At 34.8% G+C, this 14,796-nt stretch overlaps 1 protein-coding gene across 2 annotated transcripts in view; it reads right to left on the reverse strand.

Moving 5' to 3' along the window:
- Positions 1 to 9,536: 9,536 nt before the first annotated feature.
- Positions 9,537 to 14,796, reverse strand: part of LOC143080996 (large ribosomal subunit protein mL38-like) — a 36,056-nt gene continuing 30,796 nt past the window's right edge. For both annotated transcript variants that reach the window (XM_076257228.1, XM_076257229.1), the window contains exons 7-8: positions 13,958 to 14,045; positions 9,537 to 10,062 (exon numbers count right to left, since the gene is read on the reverse strand). In XM_076257228.1, coding sequence (XP_076113343.1) covers positions 9,834 to 10,062; positions 13,958 to 14,045 — 317 coding nt within the window. In that variant the 3' untranslated portion in view covers positions 9,537 to 9,833. The remainder of the gene's footprint in view (positions 10,063 to 13,957; positions 14,046 to 14,796) is intronic.

Below are 14,796 nucleotides of genomic sequence, written 5' to 3' on the forward strand. Positions count from 1 at the left end.
AGGAAAAGGGGGATGTGAAAAAAAAATTGGGGGGTCAATTTTTTTAATTTCAGATTTCATAAATAAAAAGAAAATTTCTTCAAACATTTTTTTGAGAGGATTAATATTCAACAGCATAGTGAATTGCTCAAAGGCAAATTTTTTTGTTTAAGTTCATTAGACCACATTCATTCTGTGTCAGAAACCTATGCTGTGTCAACTATTTAATCACAATCCAAATTTAGAGCTGAATCCAGCTTGAATGTTGTGTCCATACTTGCCCCAACCGTTCAGGGTTCAACCTCTGCGGTCGTATAATGCTGCGCCCTGCGAAGCAACTGGTTGATATTTGGGCCCGGTTATCAAATTGGTCAACATTGAGGTCTAAAGGGTCCAAAATTGCACTTTATTATTTGATTTCTTCAAAAATTGAATTCTTGGGGTTCTTTGATATGCTGAATCTAACCATGTATTTAGACTTTGGATGTTGGACCATAATAGGTAAATGTCCAATTTAAAATTTTCAAGTTTAAGTTCTTAGACCACATTCATTCTGTGTCAGAAACCCATTGTTGTGTCAACTATTTAATCACAATCCAAATTCAGAGCTGTATCAAGCTTGAATATTGTGTACATACTTGCCCCAACTGTTCAGGGTTCAAACTCTGCGGTCGTATAAAGCTGTGCCCTGAAGCATCTGGTTCGTTTCTGTTCTCTAACGTAAGTTTGCCTCAACCAAATGTTATGAAACTTAAACAGTATGCTAAATACCTTTATACACAGATCAAGTTTGAATTTTAGTGCCGTCACTAATACTGTTCTAGAGTAATGCCCATTACAAATGGAAATATTGCAAATTTTTTAATTTTTTACGACCACAAAAAATTAATAACTTGAGTATAAGTATTTCAATTGCTTTGAAATCGTACCACAATACTTAATACCACAAGTAGAAGGTTTGGATTCATTTTGGGGGTTATTGTGCTAACAGTTTAGGTATTTTAAAAGGGCCAAAAACTAGTATTTTTGTAGTTTCTTGACATTAACTTGTGTGTAAGTCAATGGATCTCTCTTATATTATACCACGAGGTTCCATATAACAAAAGGAAGGCTGGTATTGAGTTTGGGGGTAATTGCACAATTCATGTGGGAATTAGGGACCAAAAAAGGACCAAAAACAATAATTTTTTGTCAAGCCTGCAACTTTTGTTGCAGAAAGCTCGACATTGGGATAGTGATCCGGCGGCGGCGGCAGCAGCATTAGCTAACTTGTTAAAAGCTTTATATTTTAGAAGGTGGAAGACCTGGATGCTTCATACTTAGTATATAGATGCCTCATGTTTCGAACTTTCCATCAGTAACATGTCCAATGTCCTTGACCTCATTTTCATGGTTCAGTGACTACTTGAAAAAAGTTAAGATTTTTGTAATGTTAATTTCTCTATTACATGTATTATAAGTAATAGGATAACTATATTTGGTATGTGCGTACCTTGCAAGGTCCTCATGCCCGTCAGACAGATTTCCCTTGACATTGACCTAATTTCATGAATCACAAGGTTAAGTTTTGGTGGTCAAGTCCATATATCAGATACTATAAGCAGTAGGTCTAGTATATTTGGTGTATGGAAGGACTGTAAGTTGTACATGCCCAACTGGCAGGTGTCATCTGACTATGACCTCATTTTCATGGTTCAGTGGTTATAGTTAAGTTTTTGTGTTTTGGTCTGTTTTACTTGTACTTTATGCAATAAGTCTACTATATTTGGTGTATTGAATGATTGTAAGGTGTACATGTCTAGCTGACAGGTGTCATCTGACCCTGAACTCATTTTCATGGTTCAGTGGTCACAATAAAGTTTTTGAGTCTTGGTCTATTTTTCTTATACTATATGCAATAGGTCAACTATATTTGGTGTATGGAAATATATAGTTTTATTTGACCTTGACGTCATTTTCACGGTTCATTGCTAAATGTTAAGTATTTGTGTTTTGGTTTGTTTTTCTTAATTTATAAACAATAGGTCAACTATATTTGTTGTATGGAAGAATTGTTAGCTGTACATGTCTGCCTGGCATGGTTCATCTGACCTTGACCTCATTTTCATTGTTCATTGATCAATGTTTAGTTTTCTTGGTTAATGTTGAGTTCATGAGATAGTTGTAATAAAACTTTATATTTAGGACTATTAACAAAATATCAATGATAAGTAAAGAAGGCGAGACATTACAGTGTGTGCACTCTTGTCTAGTTTCATGACAATAACTCGTGCTTAAGAATATTGATCTCTCTGAAATCGTACTACAAGGTTCCATACTACAAAGGAAAGGTTGGGTTTGAGTGTGGGGGTAATTGTTCCAAGGGGAGATTCAAAAAGTTTTGGTGGTTCCAATTATTTTAAGGGGTTCAAATCTTTTTTTCAAAATTTCTTATTAAAATTTTCAAGAAGAATCTTTAATTGCACAGTATTGTGCCATAGACTTAGGTACAAACAAGAATGTGTCCAAAGTACACGGATGCCCCACTCCCACTATCATTTTCCATGTGAAATTGGATAAAAAATATAATTAGGCATTAAAATTAGAAAGATAATATCATAGGGAACATTTGTACTAAGTTTCAAGTTGATTGGACTTCAACTTCATCAAAAACTACCTTGACCAAAAACTTTAACCTGAAACATGCACTTTCATTTTCTATGTTCAGTGGACCGTGAAATTGGGGTCAAAAGTTTAATTTGGCTTTAAAATTAGAAAGATCATATCATAAGGAACATGTGTACTAAGTTTCAAGTTGATTGGACTTCAACTTCATCAAAAACTACCTTGACCAAAAACTTTAACCTGAAGCGGGACAGACGGACGAACGAACAGACGAACGAACGAACAGACGGACGGACGAACGAACGAACGGACGCACAGACCAGAAAACATAATGCCCCCCTACTATCGTAGGTGGGGCATAAAAAGGGGGAAAACAAGGGTTTTTCTGGTTAAAGAACAATTTAGACAATTTAAAAGCAGTGTATTAAGGAAGGTAATCCAAAATACTGTTATTTATATATGTTTGATAATCTCCTTTACATTAGAAATTTGAATTGAGATTATTTTTGGAATAAGGGAAAGGGGGAGGTGAAAAAATTGGAGAGGTGGGGGGGGGGGGGGGGTACATTTTTTCTCATTTCTCATATCAGATTTCAGAAATTTGAATAAAAATTTCTTCAAATATTTTTCTCTTTGAGGGGATTAATGTTCAACAGCATATTGTATTGCTCAAAAGCAAATAATTCTTTTAAGTTCATTAGACCATATTCCTTCTATGTCAGAAACCTATGCTGTGTCAACTATTTAATCACAATCCAAATTTAGAGTTGTATCAAGCTTGAATGTGTCCATACTTACCCCAACTGTTCAGGGTTCGACATCTGCGGTCGTATAAAGCTGTGCCCTACGTAGCATTTGGTTATTGTTTTTTTGGTCAAGGTTTAGTTTTCTTGATTAAGTCTGTTTCTTAGAAACTATAAGCAATAGGTCAACTATATTTAGTGAATTGAATGATTGTAAGATGTACATGTATGTCTTGTATGGTTTATATGACCTTGGCCTCATTTTATTTCCATCATATTAAGTTAATGCTATAGATAAAGCTTTACATTTAGGACTTTACTTAAGTAAAGAAGGTGAGACATTTCAGCGTGTGCACTCTTGTGTAAGACTATCAACATAATATCAATAACAAGTAAAGAAGGTGAGACATTTCAGCGTGTGCACTCTTGTGTAGGACTATCAACATAATAATAATGATAAGTAAAGAAGGCGAGACATTTCAGCATGTGAAATCTTGTGTAGGACTTATCATTGGATTTTAACTTGTTTGGTGTCACTGTTGGAGAACCTGTGATAGAGAGGAGACATGGACCCCATCTGATATTGAAGGTGAGACATTTCAGTGTGTGTGCACTCTTGTGTAGGACTTATCATTGGATTTTATCTTGTTTGGTGTCACTGTTGGAGAACCTGTGATAGAGAGGAGACAAGGACCCCATCTGATATTGAGGTGAGACATTTCAGCACGTGAACTCTTGTGTAGGACTATCAACATAATATTAATAATAAGTAAAGAAGGTGAGACATTTCAGCGTGTGCACTCTTGTGTAGGCCTATCAACATAATAATAATGATAAGTAAAGAAGGCGAGACATTTCAGCATGTGAAGTCTTGTGTAGGACTTATCATTGGATTTTAACTTGTTTGGTGTCACTGTTGGAGAACCTGTGATAGAGAGGAGACATGGACCCCATCTGATATTGAAGGTGAGACATTTCAGTGTGTGTGCACTCTTGTGTAGGACTTATCATTGGATTTTAACTTGTTTGGCGTCACTGTTGGAGAACCTGTGATAGAGAGGAGACATGGACCCCATCTGATATTGAAGGTGAGACATTTCAGTGTGTGTGCACTCTTGTGTAGGACTTATCATTAGATTTTAACTTGTTTGGTGTCACTGTTGGAGAACCTGTGATAGAGAGGAGACATGGACCCCATATGATATTGAAGGTGAGACATTTTAGTGTGTGCACTCTTGTGTAGGACTTATCATTGGATTTTATCTTGTTTGGTGTCACTGTTGGAGAACCTGTGATAGAGAGGAGACATGGACCCCATCTGATATTGAAGGTGAGACATTTCAGTGTGTGCACTCTTGTGTAGGACTTATCATTGGATTTTAACTTGTTTGGTGTCACTGTTGGAGAACCTGGGATAGAGAGGAGACAAGGACCCCATCTGATATTGAAGGTGAGACATTTCAGTGTGTGCACTCTTGTGTAGGACTTATCATTAGATTTTAACTTGTTTGGTGTCACTGTTGGAGAACCTGTGATAGAGAGGAGACATGGACCCCATCTGATATTGAAGGTGGACATTTCAGTGTGTGCACTCTTGTGTAGGACTTATCATTAGATTTTAACTTGTTTGGTGTCACTGTTGGAGAACCTGTGATAGAGAGGAGACATGGACCCCATCTGCTATTGAAGGTGAGACATTTCAGTGTGTGTGTGCACTCTTGTGTAGGACTTATCATTGGATTTTATCTTGTTTGGTGTCACTGTTGGAGAACCTGTGATAGAGAGGAGACTAGGACCCCATCTGATATTGAAGGTGAGACATTTCAGCACGTGAACTCTTGTGTATGACTATCAACATAATATTAATAATAAGTAAAGAAGGTGAGACATTTCAGCGTGTGCACTCTTGTGTAGGACTATCAACATAATAATAATGATAAGTAAAGAAGGCGAGACATTTCAGCATGTGAAGTCTTGTGTAGGACTTATCATTGGATTTTATCTTGTTTGGTGTCACTGTTGGAGAACCTGTGATAGAGAGGAGACATGGACCCCATCTGATATTGAAGGTGAGACATTTCAGTGTGTGTGCACTCTTGTGTAGGACTTATCATTGGATTTTATCTTGTTTGGTGTCACTGTTGGAGAATCTGTGATAGAGAGGAGACAAGGACCCCATCTGATATTGAAGGTGAGACATTTCAGCACGTGAACTCTTGTGTATGACTATCAACATAATATTAATAATAAGTAAAGAAGGTGAGACATTTCAGCGTGTGCACTCTTGTGTAGGACTATCAACATAATAATAATGATAAGTAAAGAAGGCGAGACATTTCAGTATGTGAAGTCTTGTGTAGGACTTATCATTGGATTTTAACTTGTTTGATGTCACTGTTGGAGAACCTGTGATAGAGAGGAGACATGGACCCCATCTGATATTCAAGGTGAGACATTTCAGTGTGTGTGCACTCTTGTGTAGGACTTATCATTGGATTTTAACTTGTTTGGTGTCACTGTTGGAGAACCTGTGATAGAGAGGAGACATGGACCCCATCTGATATTGAAGGTGAGACATTTTAGTGTGTGCACTCTTGTGTAGGACTTATCATTGGATTTTATCTTGTTTGGTGTCATTGTTGGAGAACCTGTGATAGAGAGGAGACATGGACCCCATCTGATATTGAAGGTGAGACATTTCAGTGTGTGCACTCTTGTGTAGGACTTATCATTGGATTTTATCTTGTTTGGTGTCACTGTTGGAGAACCTGTGATAGAGAGGAGACATGGACCCCATCTGATATTGAAGGTGAGACATTTCAGTGTGTGTGCACTCTTGTGTAGGACTTATCATTGGATTTTATCTTGTTTGGTTTCACTGTTGGAGAACCTGTGATAGAGAGGAGACAAGGACCCCATCTGATATTGAAGGTGAGACATTTCAGCACGTGAACTCTTGTGTATGACTATCAACATAATATTAATAATAAGTAAAGAAGGTGAGACATTTCAGCGTGTGCACTCTTGTGTAGGCCTATCAACATAATAATAATGATAAGTAAAGAAGGCGAGACATTTCAGCATGTGAAGTCTTGTGTAGGACTTATCATTGGATTTTAACTTGTTTGGTGTCACTGTTGGAGAACCTGTGATAGAGAGGAGACATGGACCCCATCTGCTATTGAAGGTGAGACATTTCAGTGTGTGTGTGCACTCTTGTGTAGGACTTATCATTGGATTTTATCTTGTTTGGCGTCACTGTTGGAGAACCTGTGATAGAGAGGAGACATGGACCCCATCTGATATTGAAGGTGAGACATTTCAGTGTGTGTGCACTCTTGTGTAGGACTTATCATTAGATTTTAACTTGTTTGGTGTCATTGTTGGAGAACCTGTGATAGAGAGGAGACATGGACCCCATCTGATATTAAAGGTGAGACATTTCAGTGTGTGCACTCTTGTGTAGGACTTATCATTGGATTTTATCTTGTTTGGTGTCACTGTTGGAGAACCTGTGATAGAGAGGAGACATGGACCCCATCTGATATTGAAGGTGAGACATTTCAGTGTGTGCACTCTTGTGTAGGACTTATCATTGGATTTTATCTTGTTTGGTGTCACTGTTGGAGAACCTGTGATAGAGAGGAGACAAGGACCCCATCTGATATTGAAGGTGAGACATTTCAGCACGTGAACTCTTGTGTATGACTATCAACATAATATTAATAATAAGTAAAGAAGGTGAGACATTTCAGCGTGTGCACTCTTGTGTAGGACTATCAACATAATAATAATGATAAGTAAAGAAGGCGAGACATTTCAGCATGTGAAGTCTTGTGTAGGACTTATCATTGGATTTTAACTTGTTTGGTGTCACTGTTGGAGAACCTGTAATAGAGAGGAGACATGGACCCCGTCTGATATTGAAGGTGAGACATTTCAGTGTGTGTGCACTCTTTTGTAGGACTTATCATTAGATTTTAACTTGTTTGGTGTCACTGTTGGAGAACCTGTGATAGAGAGGAGACATGGACTCCATCTGATATTGAAGGTGAGACATTTCAGTGTGTGCACTCTTGTGTAGGACTTATCATTGGATTTTATCTTGTTTGGTGTCACTGTTGGAGAACCTGTGATAGAGAGGAGACATGGACCCCATCTGATATTGAAGGTGAGACATTTCAGTGTGTGCACTCTTGTGTAGGACTTATCCTTGGATTTTATCTTGTTTGGTGTCACTGTTGGAGAACCTGTGATAGAGAGGAGACAAGGACCCCATCTGATATTGAAGGTGAGACATTTCAGCACGTGAACTCTTGTGTATGACTATCAACATAATATTAATAATAAGTAAAGAAGGTGAGACATTTCAGCGTGTGCACTTTTGTGTAGGACTATCAACATAATAATAATGATAAGTAAAGAAGGCGAGACATTTCAGCATGTGAAGTCTTGTGTAGGACTTATCATTGGATTTTAACTTGTTTGGTGTCCCTGTTGGAGAACCTGTGATAGAGAGGAGACATGGACCCCATCTGATATTGAAGGTGAGACATTTCAGTGTGTGTGCACTCTTGTATAGGACTTATCATTGGATTTTAACTTGTTTGGCGTCACTGTTGGAGAACCTGTGATAGAGAGGAGACATGGACCCCATCTGATATTGAAGGTGAGACATTTCAGTGTGTGTGCACTCTTGTGTAGGACTTATCATTAGATTTTAACTTGTTTGGTGTCACTGTTGGAGAACCTGTGATAAAGAGGAGACATGGACCCCATCTGATATTGAAGGTGAGACATTTCAGTGTGTGCACTCTTGTGTAGGAATTATCATTAGATTTTAACTTGTTTGGTGTCACTGTTGGAGAACCTGTGATAGAGAGGAGACATGGACCCCATCTGATATTGAAGGTGAGACATTTCAGTGTGTGCACTCTTGTGTAGGACTTATCATTGGATTTTAACTTGTTTGGTGTCACTGTTGGAGAACCTGTGATAGAGAGGAGACAAGGACCCCATCTGATATTGAAGGTGAGACATTTCAGTGTGTGCACTCTTGTGTAGGACTTATCATTGGATTTTATATTGTTTGGTGTCACTGTTGGAGAACCTGTGATAGAGAGGAGACATGGACCCCATCTGATATTGAAGGTGAGACATTTCAGTGTGTGCACTCTTGTGTAGGACTTATCATTGGATTTTATCTTGTTTGGTGTCACTGTTGGAGAACCTGTGATAGAGAGGAGACATGGACCCCATCTGATATTGAAGGTGAGACATTTCAGTGTGTGCACTCTTGTGTAGAATTTATCATTGGATTTTATCTTGTTTGGTGTCACTGTTGGAGAACCTGTGATAGAGAGGAGACATGGACCCCATCTGATATTGAAGGTGAGACATTTCAGTGTGTGCACTCTTGTGTAGGAATTATCATTATATTTTAACTTGTTTGGTGTCACTTGTGTGTTCTTTTGAAGATAAATTATGGTTTATAAAGCTCAATCTCATCTGTGTAGCATTTTTGTCGAGCCTTCGAATTTAGTGGGAAAAAGCGAGACGTAGTGATCCAAATATTCACTCTGTGGTTATAGGTTTTGAAATTTTAATAACTTTCTTAAACTAGCCTGGATTTCTACGAAACTTGGACAGAAGCTGGTTTATGATCATAAGATAGTATCCAGAAGTTAATTTTGTAAAAATAAAAAATTCCATTTTTTCCGTATTTTACTTATAAATGGATTTAGTATTCTGCCAGTACTCTGTGATTAAAGTTTTTAAATTTTAATAACTTTCTTTTGCTATCCTGGATTTGTACTCAACTTGGAAAGAAGTTTATGATCATAAGATAATATTTAAAAAAAAAGAGGTAAATTTTGTAAAAATAAGACCCATTTTTCCGTATTTTACTTATAAATGGACTTAGTTTTTCTGCCATGAAACATTACATTCACTCTTTGGTTACATTTTTATTAAAACTATCCTGGATTTGTACCAAACTTGGACAGAAGCTTGTTTCTTATCATAAGATAGTATCCAGAAGAAAATTTTGTAAAAAAAAAATACACTTTTTCTGTATTTTACTTATAAATTGACTTTCTTCCATTTAACATAACATACAGTCTGCAGTTAAAGTTTTAAACATTTATTAGATTCATAAACTATCCAGGAATTTTACCAAACTTGGAAGCTTCTTACAATCAAAAGATAGTATCGAGAGGAATATTTTTATTGATTTTTTCCTCATTTTTGTTGAATCTGCTATTTACAGCAAAAGTAGGCGAGACACTGGGTTCAGTGGAACCCTTAAGAATTTTGTTGTTGTTAACTTTTCTCATTTTTCTGTAATCATTATGTCAGAGTTATTTCTTTGTCATCTTTTTAACTTTTCTTTCTTTAGGTCCCAAATCAGTGTGTAATGTTTATATTTCTCCCACAAAAATATTATAAAATTTTCTTTCAGTTTTTGTTTATCTATTTTAATAAATTTCCAATGCTAAATTTCAATTGTCAAATAACTTTATCTTCAGAGTCATTCCAATGCATTTCTTTGAGGTATTTGTGCCTTAGTTTAGGTCTTCTCCATGTTGGCTGTACACCAGATATTTGTTTATACTTGATCATATTTAACACAGGGTATTTCTGTTGAGGTGGCGGTTCAAACGGCTTTAAATCCTTCAGTCTGTCTTTCAGTACTTCTTCATTTAGATCTTTGATATCTCTGTACCTATCTATGTATCTGTAAATAAAGAAACAACAATCTTTGATATCTCTGTACCTATCTAGGTATCTGTAAATAAAGAAACAACAATCTGTGATATCTCTGTACCTATCTAGGTATCTGTAATTAAAGAAACAACAATCTGTGATATCTCTGTACCTATCTAGGTATCTGTAAATAAAAGAAACAACAATCTGTGATATCTCTGTACCTATCTAGGTATCTGTAAATAAAAGAAACAACAATCTGTGATATCTCTGTACCTATCTAGGTATCTGTAAATAAAAGAAACAACAATCTGTGATATCTCTGTACCTATCTAGGTATCTGTAAATAAAGAAACAACAATCTGTGATATCTCTGTACCTATCTAGGTATCTGTAATTAAAGAAACAACAATCTGTGATATCTCTGTACCTATCTAGGTATCTGTAATTAAAGAAACAACAATCTGTGATATCTCTGTACCTATCTAGGTATCTGTAATTAAAGAAACAACAATCTGTGATATCTCTGTACCTATCTAGGTATCTGTAATTAAAGAAACAACAATCTGTGATATCTCTGTACCTATCTAGGTATCTGTAATTAAAGAAACAACAATCTGTGATATCTCTGTACCTATCTAGGTATCTGTAATTAAAGAAATAACAATCTGTGATATCTCTGTACCTATCTAGGTATCTGTAAATAAAAGAAACAACAATCTGTGATATCTCTGTACCTATCTAGGTATCTGTAAATAAAAGAAACAACAATCTGTGATATCTCTGTACCTATCTAGGTATCTGTAAATAAAGAAACAACAATCTGTGATATCTCTGTACCTATCTAGGTATCTGTAATTAAAGAAACAACAATCTGTGATATCTCTGTACCTATCTAGGTATCTGTAATTAAAGAAACAACAATCTGTGATATCTCTGTACCTATCTAGGTATCTGTAATTAAAGAAACAACAATCTGTGATATCTCTGTACCTATCTAGGTATCTGTAATTAAAGAAACAACAATCTGTGATATCTCTGTACCTATCTAGGTATCTGTAATTAAAGAAACAACAATCTTTGATATCTCTGTACCTATCTAGGTATCTGTAATTAAAGAAATAACAATCTGTGATATCTCTGTACCTATCTAGGTATCTGTAAATAAAAGAAACAACAATCTTTGATATCTCTGTACCTATCTAGGTATCTGTAAATAAAGAAACAACAATCTTTGATATCTCTGTACCTATCTAGGTATCTGTAATTAAAGAAATAACAATCTGTGATATCTCTGTACCTATCTAGGTATCTGTAAATAAAGAAACAACAATCTTTGATATCTCTGTACCTATCTAGGTATCTGTAAATAAAGAAACAACAATCTGTGATATCTCTGTACCTATCTAGGTATCTGTAATTAAAGAAACAACAATCTTTGATATCTCTGTACCTATCTAGGTATCTGTAATTAAAGAAACAACAATCTGTGATATCTCTGTACCTATCTAGGTATCTGTAAATAAAAGAAACAACAATCTGTGATATCTCTGTACCTATCTAGGTATCTGTAAATAAAGAAACAACAATCTTTGATATCTCTGTACCTATCTAGGTATCTGTAAATAAAAGAAACAACAATCTGTGATATCTCTGTACCTATCTAGGTATCTGTAAATAAAGAAACAACAATCTTTGATATCTCTGTACCTATCTAGGTATCTGTAATTAAAGAAACAACAATCTTTGATATCTCTGTACCTATCTAGGTATCTGTAAATAAAGAAACAACAATCTGTCATATCTCTGTACCTATCTAGGTATCTGTAAATAAAGAAACAACAATCTGTGATATCTCTGTACCTATCTAGGTATCTGTAATTAAAAGAAACAACAATCTGTGATATCTCTGTACCTATCTAGGTATCTAAATAAAGAAACAACAATCTGTGATATATCTGTACCTATCTAGGTATCTGTAAATAAAGAAACAACAATCTTTGATATCTATGTACCTATCTAGGTATCTGTAAATAAAAGAAACAACAATCTGTGATATCTCTGTACCTATCTAGGTATCTGTAAATAAAAGAAACAACAATCTGTGATATCTCTGTACCTATCTAGGTATCTGTAAATAAAGAAACAACAATCTGTGATATCTCTGTACCTATCTAGGTATCTGTAAATAAAGAAACAACAATCTGTGATATCTCTGTAGCTATCTAGGTATCTGTAAATAAAGAAACAACAATCTGTGATATCTCTGTACCTATCTAGGTATCTGTAAATAAAGAAACAACAATCTGTGATATCTCTGTACCTATCTAGGTATCTGTAATTAAAAGAAACAACAATCTGTGATATCTCTGTACCTATCTGGGTATCTGTAAATAAAGAAACAACAATCTGTGATATCTCTGTACCTATCTAGGTATCTGTAAATAAAGAAACAACAATCTGTGATATCTCTGTACCTATCTATGTATCTGTAAATAAAGAAACAACAATCTGTGATATCTCTGTACCTATCTAGGTATCTGTAAATAAAGAAACAACAACCTGTGATATCTCTGTACCTATCTAGGTATCTGTAATTAAAAGAAACAACAATCTGTGATATCTCTGTACCTATCTAGGTATCTGTAATTAAAAGAAACAACAAAATCACTAGGGTTTGCTGTTATTCTATGATCAGTTAATAATGGACATACTATGGTATACTGCTTCTGGTAAGTTCAGTCAGTGGATGTTTCATGATAACTCAGTTTGATTACTTGAAAAGTTATAAAACTTTAAGGATGTTTGTTAATCTGTTTCAAAATAAAATTATTATTATTAATTATTATTGATAACAGGGTTTTTATAAAGACTGTTAAAAAATTCATAGTATATAAATAACAAAACTTTTAAACAGAAAAATGAAACAAGCATGTTCATGTTTTTGAAATATACTTAATTAAATTTGACAGGAAACCATTACCTCTACATTTTTCATACATTTAACCCCGACCCCTTTTTTCTTTCAAAAACAATGAAAAACCAGCATTATGAGAGTATTGCATGGCAAGACAGAGTCCCCTACAAGTTAAAAATTAATTGTACTGGAACAAAATGCTAACTTAATCTTTAACTTGTCATGGTATAAGCTATATAACAAATATCAAGTCAATCTTCAAGCATGACGAAAAAAAGTCATTTAAGTGTGGAAAACTTATTATTTAAGTGAATTTTCTAAGTCAAAGGACCATAACTCTGAACAAAATCATCAGAAAGAACCAATTTAGAACTTGCTCTGTAACTGGTAATGATAAAACTATTATACCAATTATCAAATCAATAGCTGCAAGCATGATTAAAAAAATATGTGGAAAACTGATTTGAGTGAATTTTCAAGTCCAAGGACCATAACTCTGTACAAAATCTTCACACAGAACAAAAATTGTAACTAGTACTTTATCTGTAACTTGTCAAAATAAAATAATATATTATATATTAAATCGGTGTATTCAAGTATGAAGAAAAAAGTTTAGAAAACTGATTTGCTGGACCTAAGGATGTACAGACTGACAGAAGGGCCCAAACCTACAGTCCCCTTCTACCTTGTTGATTGGGGACTAATAATAAGGATTTTAAAATTTATATGTAATTAAGTTATAAAGAGAAAAGTAGGGGTTAGCTGGCAGATCTTTTATAGGCACAACATGTATAAAACAAGAAGCTTATGAGTAAAAAAAAGTTTCTTTGCCACCAAAGATAATTGATTTAATACTTTTCTAAATCATATCAATCTGAAGAATATGAGTTTTCCTTAATGTTAAGCACACAATGTATGTTAGAGAGTCTTGGAATCTATAAATTGAACTATGGTTATCAATAAAAGTAACAAGATAGCTCTGACAGCTATATAACTTAAATGTACATACAAGTTAAATGGCTGGCGATGTGGATACCATTTCTGTAGGGGATGGTACGGAGGTGGATGTTTAAATTCAAATCTTGGTTCTTTCATGTCTGAAATAAATACAAAATACTGTGTGTTATAGATTCAATGATATTAGCAGAATGTTTCATCATTATTCAGTTGGAAGATTACAGTTTATATTAACAGAAGTGTAAGCTGGACATGATAGACCAGAAACATTGTTTCCAGGTATATCAAAATTTGAAATTTCTAAAGCAATTTGTATAAATGATTATGGTTGGTTATATCAAATAATGAGTTTTTATGGACAAAGTGGATGTTTCGTAATATTTCAATGACGTCTTAAAATCAGAAGGCTGTAAATCATGGAACTTATTCACATTCAATCCCACTGCAATCTGTTAAATTTCTTTGTACACAATAATCTTGTAGTTTCCAAATATCTGGCGCAGCTCTATACCCGCTGTCACACCATGGCATGCACATCACAGTGTTTAATAAAAAAAATTAAAAAAATTAAAAAAATAAATACAAAGGAGTGAAAAAAATAAAATTTAAACCTTGCAAATTAGAAAACCATATTATATACAATATATCCATACATGTATATAGAATCAACCCAGAGCATTAACTACAGAGTTCATTATTAACTTTTTTCCAAGGTCAATGAAGGTGTTGAATATGACCTTCTCAAGGCTGTCAAGGATGTAAAACCTTTATAGAAATGTTGTGTTTCAGGCGAAATGATGATACAGTTTGGAATGAGCTATACCAAACCGCTTTAAATATAACAGAGCCTTTTGACATTGTTGTGCCCGAGAGACAAACCACATCCAACCA

The sequence above is a fragment of the Mytilus galloprovincialis genome, chromosome 6 (assembly GCF_965363235.1).
Source record: "Mytilus galloprovincialis chromosome 6, xbMytGall1.hap1.1, whole genome shotgun sequence".
NCBI classification, from domain to species: Eukaryota; Metazoa; Mollusca; class Bivalvia; order Mytilida; family Mytilidae; genus Mytilus; species Mytilus galloprovincialis.